At 35.7% G+C, this 7,500-nt stretch overlaps 4 protein-coding genes and 1 pseudogene across 4 annotated transcripts; 4 read left to right on the top strand and 1 right to left on the bottom strand.

Annotated features, from left to right (window-relative positions):
• The window catches only part of LOC128038865 (30S ribosomal protein S3, chloroplastic-like), a 2,982-nt pseudogene extending 2,030 nt beyond the window's left edge, over positions 1 to 952 (top strand).
• A 348-nt stretch (positions 953 to 1,300) lies between these two features.
• On the top strand, positions 1,301 to 1,998 carry LOC128038867 (50S ribosomal protein L14, chloroplastic). Its single transcript, XM_052627453.1, has one exon. It carries the CDS (start codon positions 1,453 to 1,455, stop codon positions 1,819 to 1,821), a length of 369 nt encoding a protein of 122 aa, XP_052483413.1. The 5' UTR covers positions 1,301 to 1,452; the 3' UTR covers positions 1,822 to 1,998.
• Positions 1,999 to 2,544: 546 nt separating this feature from the next.
• Positions 2,545 to 3,502, top strand: LOC128038868 (30S ribosomal protein S11, chloroplastic-like). Its single transcript, XM_052627454.1, has one exon. The coding sequence runs from the start codon at positions 3,083 to 3,085 to the stop codon at positions 3,500 to 3,502; it is 420 nt and encodes a 139-aa protein (XP_052483414.1). The 5' UTR covers positions 2,545 to 3,082.
• LOC128038862 (DNA-directed RNA polymerase subunit alpha) lies at positions 3,492 to 5,270 on the top strand. Its single transcript, XM_052627449.1, has one exon. It carries the CDS (start codon positions 3,560 to 3,562, stop codon positions 4,547 to 4,549), a length of 990 nt encoding a protein of 329 aa, XP_052483409.1. The 5' UTR covers positions 3,492 to 3,559; the 3' UTR covers positions 4,550 to 5,270.
• A 704-nt stretch (positions 5,271 to 5,974) lies between these two features.
• LOC128038864 (cytochrome b6-like) lies at positions 5,975 to 7,459 on the bottom strand. Its single transcript, XM_052627451.1, is given in 2 exon segments — positions 5,975 to 6,829; positions 6,832 to 7,459. Coding segments are annotated over 2 exon segments (696 nt in total). The 5' UTR covers positions 6,872 to 7,459; the 3' UTR covers positions 5,975 to 6,173.
• Between the last annotated feature and the right edge of the window lie 41 nt (positions 7,460 to 7,500).

Here is a 7,500-nt window from a genome sequence, read left to right as displayed (position 1 = left end):
AACCAATCTGATTATGAATAGATCGAAATTGTGAAGCAAAATAAAAAGTATGTGGATAAATAGAAGGATGAGAGAAAGAGAGAAACAGAAATAGCAATGAAATGACATAGGATTCCAATATGTAAGGTCTATGAAGCATCTCATAAAGAGCAATGTAATAGAGCATCAATAGAGATTCATCAATAATTAGATGAATATCTGTTCATTGAAGAAAAAATCAAGAGCCTTAACTTAAGTCAATAAAGACTGAGAAGGTTGACTCAAGAACAAATTTTATTTTTATTTTATTAAATAAATAGAAATATTAAATTAAGGCTCCATTGGAGAATTCAGACCTAAGCATTAATCGAGAGCGATGGGGACGACGGAACCCGTGAATGCGGAGGATTCTATTGAAAACGAATCCTAATGATTTATCGGGGAGGATGGCGGAACAAACCAGAGACCACTGCATTTCTTTTTATTCTGATTCTGAGAGGTCATGGGTTAACCCGACAACTGAACTAGAAAAAGAGTAAATATTCGCCCGCGAAAATTTGAGTTTAATTTTATTTGATTGTTCAATTTTTGTCGATCTGAATCTGATATGAATATGATAAAAACAAAATAAAGATTCGTTATAACATTATAACAAAACCAAGATAAGACATTATCTAGAAATAGAATCCGTGTTTAATTCCTTATACTTATATATATCCAATAGATCCAAACAAGATATACAAATTTCTAATAGATCAGATAAAATCGCAAAGCAAAGAATCCCAAGATTCAATTATTCATTAACTACCTGTATATCTTAAGATTAAGAATTAAATATTTTTTTAGTCATTTTTTTTTTTCGCGAGGAGCTGGATGAGAAGAAACTCTCATGTCCAGTTCTGTAGTAGAGATGGAATTCATAAACAACAACCATCAACTATAACCCCAAAAGAACCCGATTTCGTAAACAACATAGAGGAAGAATGAAGGGGATATCGTATCGAGGTAATCGGATTTGTTTCGGTAGATATGCTCTTCAAGCACTTGAACCCGCTTGGATTACATCTAGACAAATAGAAGCGGGGCGCCGCGCAATGACACGAAATGTACGCCGTGGTGGAAAAATATGGGTACGTATATTTCCAGACAAACCCGTTACGGTAAGACCTACAGAAACACGTATGGGTTCGGGGAAAGGATCTCCCGAGTATTGGGTAGCTGTCGTTAAACCGGGCAGAATACTTTATGAAATGAGCGGAGTAGCCGAAAATATAGCCAGAAAGGCTATTTCAATAGCGGCGTCAAAAATGCCTATAAAAACTCAATTCATTATTTCAGGATAGGAATATAGAACCAAAGGAAAGAAGTCTTGTCTTGGGAATAAAAAAACAATTGCGAGTTTCCTTTTTTTTTGACAAACAATATTTCTTTTTTTCTTCGTCCTTTGTTACATTGAAAAAAGAGATTAAAAAAATGATTCAACCTCAGACCCATTTGAATGTAGCAGATAACAGCGGGGCCCGAGAATTGATGTGTATTCGAGTCATAGGAGCTAGTAATCGCCGATATGCTCATATTGGTGACGTTATTGTTGCTGTGATCAAGGAAGCAGTACCAAATACACCTCTAGAAAGATCAGAAGTGATCAGAGCTGTAATTGTACGTACTCGTAAAGAACTCAAACGCGACAACGGGATGATAATACGATATGATGACAATGCTGCCGTTGTCATTGATCAAGAAGGAAATCCAAAAGGAACTCGAATTTTTGGTGCGATCGCCCGGGAATTGAGACAGTTAAATTTCACTAAAATAGTTTCATTAGCTCCCGAGGTATTATAAGACGAGACCCAAGTATAGTTAGAGTATTTAGAGTATTTAAATGGCATAGATTAATTAGTAGATTGTGTCTCACGTATATACCTTTACTAAGTAAAAAAAAAAAAAGACCACGTTGGTTATATCAAAATTCGGGAGCAACAAAAATTTTAGTTTACCATGGGTAAGGACACTATTGCTGACATAATAACCTCTATACGAAATGCTGATATGAATAGAAAAGGAACGATTCAAATAGGATCTACTAACATCACTGAAAACATTGTTAAAATACTTTTACGAGAAGGTTTTATCGATAACGTAAGGAAACATCGGGAACGCAACAAATATTTTTTGGTTTTAACCCTACGACATAGAAGGAATAGAAAAGGACCACATAGAACTATTTTAAATTTACGACGGATCAGTCGACCAGGTCTACGAATCTATTCTAACTATCAACAAATTCCTAGGATTTTAGGCGGGATGGGGATTGTAATTCTTTCTACTTCTCGGGGTATAATGACAGACCGGGAGGCTCGACTAGAAGGAATCGGTGGAGAAATTTTGTGTTATATATGGTAATCTGTCCGGTATACGAATTGTATCCGAAACTCTCCATTTGTGCAAAAAAAAAAAAAAAAGCACGGGTTGTCTAATAGAACTCCTCCTGCCCTACGGTAGTTGATACGTCAAGGAAGTTTTACCTGGAATAAAAGAACAAAAAATGGATTCATGAAGGTTTAATTAGTAAATCACTCCCACCCGGATTCCTTTAGATAATGAAGAACTGATTTTAGGTTATGTTTCGGGAGAGTTTTACCAACGTGGGATAGAGTCAACAAAAGTGAAGTAAGTGCTTATGATTCAACCAGGGGGGCGTATAATTTATAGACTTCGCAACAAGGATTCGAACGATTAGGTAGTTTTTTCAACTTCAAGATTCCTTTTGGGGGGATCCAATTCAAATTTCAAGAAACTTATTTTCTTCCAATAAGCGAATTCGGAAAAATTTAAGGAATAACAACTATGAAAATAAGGGCTTCCGTTCGTAAAATTTGTGAAAAATGTCGCCTAATCCGTAGGAGGGGACGAATTATCGTAATTTGTTTTAACCCGAGACATAAACAAAGACAAGGATAATCTTTCTATTCCAAAAAGAACTCCTGAAAGAAAAGAAACTAATCTTAAAGAAAGCGATAAACAAATAAAAATAGAAGATCTGTTTTGACATGAAATGGATATATCCATATATCTCTGACTTATCTTTATGAAATGATAAAATATGGCAAAACCTATACCAAAAGTTGGTTCACGTAGGAATGGGCGCAGTAGTGCACGGAAAAGTGCACGTAGAATACCAAAAGGAGTTATTCATGTTCAAGCAAGTTTCAACAATACCATTGTTACTGTTACAGATGTACGGGGTCGGGTAATCTCTTGGTCCTCCGCCGGCACTTGTGGATTCAAGGGTACAAGAAGGGGGACCCCTTTTGCTGCTCAAACCGCAGCGGGAAATGCTATTCGAGCAGTAGTAGACCAAGGTATGCAACGAGCAGAAGTTATGATAAAGGGTCCTGGTCTCGGAAGAGATGCAGCATTACGAGCTATTCGTAGAAGTGGTATACTATTAAGTTTCGTACGGGATGTAACCCCTATGCCACATAATGGCTGTAGACCCCTAAAAAAGACGTGTAGAAACTAAAGAGATTTCAAGAGAAATAAATGATTCAATGATCTGATCAAATAAAATAATATTACTATGGTTCGAGAGAAAGTAAAAGTCTCTACTTCGACTCGGACACGACAGTGGAAGTGTGTTGAATCAAGAACAGATAGTAAGCGCCTTTATTATGGACGCTTTATTCTGTCTCCACTTATGAAAGGCCAAGCCGACACAATAGGCATTGCGATGCGAAGAGCTTTGCTTGGAGAACTAGAAGGAACATGCATTACACGTGCAAAATCTGAGAAAATACCCCACGAATATTCTACCATAGTAGGTATTCAAGAATCAGTCCATGAAATTTTAATGAATTTGAAAGAAATTGTATTGAGAGGGAATTTGTATGGAACTCGTAACGCCTTTATTTGTGCCAAGGGTCCCGGATATGTAACTGCTCAAGACATCATCTTACCACCTTCTGTGGAAATCGTTGATAATACACAGCATGTAGCCAGCCTAACCGAACCAATTGATTTGTGTATTGGATTACAAATCGAGAGAAATAGAGGATACGGTATAAAAACGCCAAAGAACTTTCACGACGGAAGTTATCCTATAGATGCTGTATTCATGCCTGTTCGAAATGCGAATCATAGTATTCATTGTTATGGGAATGATAATGAAAAACAGGAGATACTTTTTCTAGAAATATGGACAAATGGAAGTTTAACTCCGAAAGAAGCACTTCATGAAGCCTCTCGCAATTTGATTGATTTATTTATTCCTTTTCTACATGCGGAAGAAGAAAACTTACATTTAGAAAACAATCAACACGATGTTACTTTACCTTTTTTTCCGTTTCATGATAGATTAGTTAAACTAACAAAAAAGAAAAAAGAAATAGCATTGAAATCGATTTTTATTGACCAATCAGAATTGCCTCCCAGGATCTATAATTGTCTCAAAAAGTCCAATATACATACATTATTGGACCTTTTGAATAACAGTCGAGAAGACCTTATGAAAATTGAACACTTTCGCATAGAAGATGTAAAACAAATATTGGGCATTCTAGAAAAGAAGTAGAAAAAGCATTTCGAAATTGATTTATCAAAATTTTTAATCCAATGGATTTTGAACCTTCAGCACAATCCATAGATTCGGACCAGAATTGAATAAATGTATCTAGGGAGAATTCACTTTGCCTTTGAAGTGACTACTCCCTAGATACGCACATCATGATATTTTTTTTTAATTGATTCAATTTAAAAAAGACCTAAAGTTAGGGATTTATCAATCGGTAATGTTGCTCCAATACCCAACCAAAGGGCTACTGCAGTACCAATCAAAAAAACGGTTGTCGCTACTGGACGACGAAATGGATTTTGGAATTTATTAACATTTTCCAAAAACGGTACTGTTAATAATCCCGCGGGTACTGAAACCATTAAAAGAACACCCAATAACTTGTTAGGGACTGTACGAAGTATTTGAAATACAGGAAAGAAATACCATTCAGGTAATATTTCCAAAGGAGTTGCAAATGGATCCGCGGGTTCACCAATCATTGAAGGTTCTAGAACCGCTAAGCCCACGTTACAAGCAATAGTACCGAGAATTACTACTGGAAAAATATATAAAAGATCATTGGGCCATGCGGGTTCCCCATAATAATTATGACCCATACCTTTAGCTAATTTAGCTCTTAATACAGGATCGTTCAAGTCAGGTTTTTTTGTTATTAGGATAGGTGAATTTTTCTAGATCCATCCCCCAAAGGAACCGGACATGATAATTTTTCATCATCCGGCTCAAGCAAAAGTCAATCGAATCAAATGGATACAAACGGATACCTATAAAATAAATCTATATTCTATATGTTTAAAATAAATCTATATGTTATCCCCACATATATGAATGGTTCCATATGTAAGAAAAAGGTACCCGATTCCATTTTACGGAGTTGCAATTATACATTCCAAGGAATTTCATTTTTACAGGTAAATGCTCAATACCCAAGTAGGCGTACAAAGTTGATCGTGATCAAGTGCTTTATGGGTCGTCTTAGGCCTTGCGATTCACCTTTATCCCAAAAATATATCGAGATTTTTTACATACAAAGGATTTACTTGTTACTAATATAGTCTAGCCTTTGCTCTTCTTTAGATCCCTTGTTTCACTCCGATAGTATAATTAAATCGGGTCGATGCAGAAGAAATGAATGCATTTTCATACTATTAAGATAAGAAAGTAAAAAAAAAAACTAAAATCTAATTTGGATTATGCCAAATCACTTATTCTACTGGATCTTACGGAGCCCTATTTATACACAACATCGTCAGGTCTGATCATAGAAAAGATTCTCTTCAAGCGAACCAGCCTATCCTTTGTATGGGGCTTACACGGTGGTTGAAACAAAGACACATTTGGTTGTGAATTCCAATGTAGCAGATAAAGGCATATTTCTGCACGGCCCAATCAATAGTTCAAGTCACACACTCCCATAATCCATTTTCTTCGGGGAATTCCCTTCAACTATTCATGTCATATCAAATAAATAATAGAATATTGTTGTAGTTGAAAGGAAATATCCAAATACATGTCTTATTTTTTTTTCAATAATCCATATTTGTAGCAATGAAATACTATTGTTCCTCCCCCAAGTAATAAGATAAATTATTGGTTACAATATAGCTATGGTCTATATTCTCTATAAAGGACCCGAAATGCCTTGCTTACGTATCATTAGGAAATGCATTAACATAAATACAGCAGTAAGAAGGGGTAATACAAAAGTGTGTAAACTATAAAAACGGGTCAAAGTGGCTTGTCCCACACTAGCACTTCCACGTAATAACTCTACCAAAGGCGATCCTATTACCGGAATAGCGTCCGGAACGCCTGTTACGATTTTGACTGCCCAATAACCAACTTGGTCCCGAGGTAAGGAATAACCTGTTACGCCAAAAGATGCGGTCAACACACCCAGAACCACGCCTGTAACCCAAGTTAATTCGCGAGGTTTTTTAAAACCACCAGTGAGATAGACACGAAATACGTGCAGGATCATCATTAAGACCATCATACTTGCCGACCATCGATGAACTGATCGGATTAACCAACCAAAGTTAGCTTCAGTCATTATGTATTGAACAGAAGCAAAAGCCTCAGTAACGGTTGGACGATAGTAAAAAGTCATAGCAAATCCTGTAGCTACTTGTACCAAAAAACAAGTAAGCGTAATTCCTCCTAGACAATAAAATATGTTAACATGAGGAGGAACATATTTACTAGTTATATCATCTGCAATCGCCTGAATTTCGAGGCGCTCTTCGAACCAATCATAGACTTTATTGAGATAGGTAAACCAAGAGGACCCCCCCCGAGAACCGTATATGAGAATTTCATCTCGTACAGCTCAAACAAAAACAACCAAGTAATAGCTGAAACGGATATGGAATAGAAAGTTTGAAACTTCTTAATCTTTTCATTCAATTTTATCTGAAGACACAAAAGAGTGAAAATCCGAAAGCTCTTTTTTGTAGTTGTAATTATAATGCCAAAAAATCAAGTCGGCGCAGTCGTCTTTATGTTGATCGTTACAGGCCTCTTGAATCTTCTATTTACCTACTTATTTATTTTTCTTTGCTTTGATTTGTTCTTTGTATGAAATGTGGCTTTATTCTTGTTTTCTTTCTTTTTGATAGGAATTCTCTTGTTAAGACCCTATGAATCAATTGAAACTTCAGATTCATACCAGAACCGCGATGATTCAATAAAACCTTCAAACTAAGTCCAAAGATTCTTTGAGTAAGAACCATTGGATCATCACTTATTCAATCAATAGAATAGATATAATAAAAAAAAATACAAAGAAAAGAAAGGTTTGTCCTTTGATCAAAATAAGCATAAACTAAATGAGAGTTTGAAAGAATAAAAAATCTTTCGATTTATAAATAATATAACTCTTTCTTTGAATTTTTTTTTGAGTCCGGCCACGAGGTTTGAATATTAAGTATGAATCATAGTTCAAATAC

This window comes from Gossypium raimondii, unplaced genomic scaffold (assembly GCF_025698545.1).
Source record: "Gossypium raimondii isolate GPD5lz unplaced genomic scaffold, ASM2569854v1 Contig00324, whole genome shotgun sequence".
In the NCBI taxonomy this organism is placed as follows: Eukaryota; Viridiplantae; Streptophyta; class Magnoliopsida; order Malvales; family Malvaceae; genus Gossypium; species Gossypium raimondii.
The sequence above is the reverse complement of the archived record's forward strand: the minus strand, read 5'-3'. Positions and strand labels throughout refer to the sequence as shown.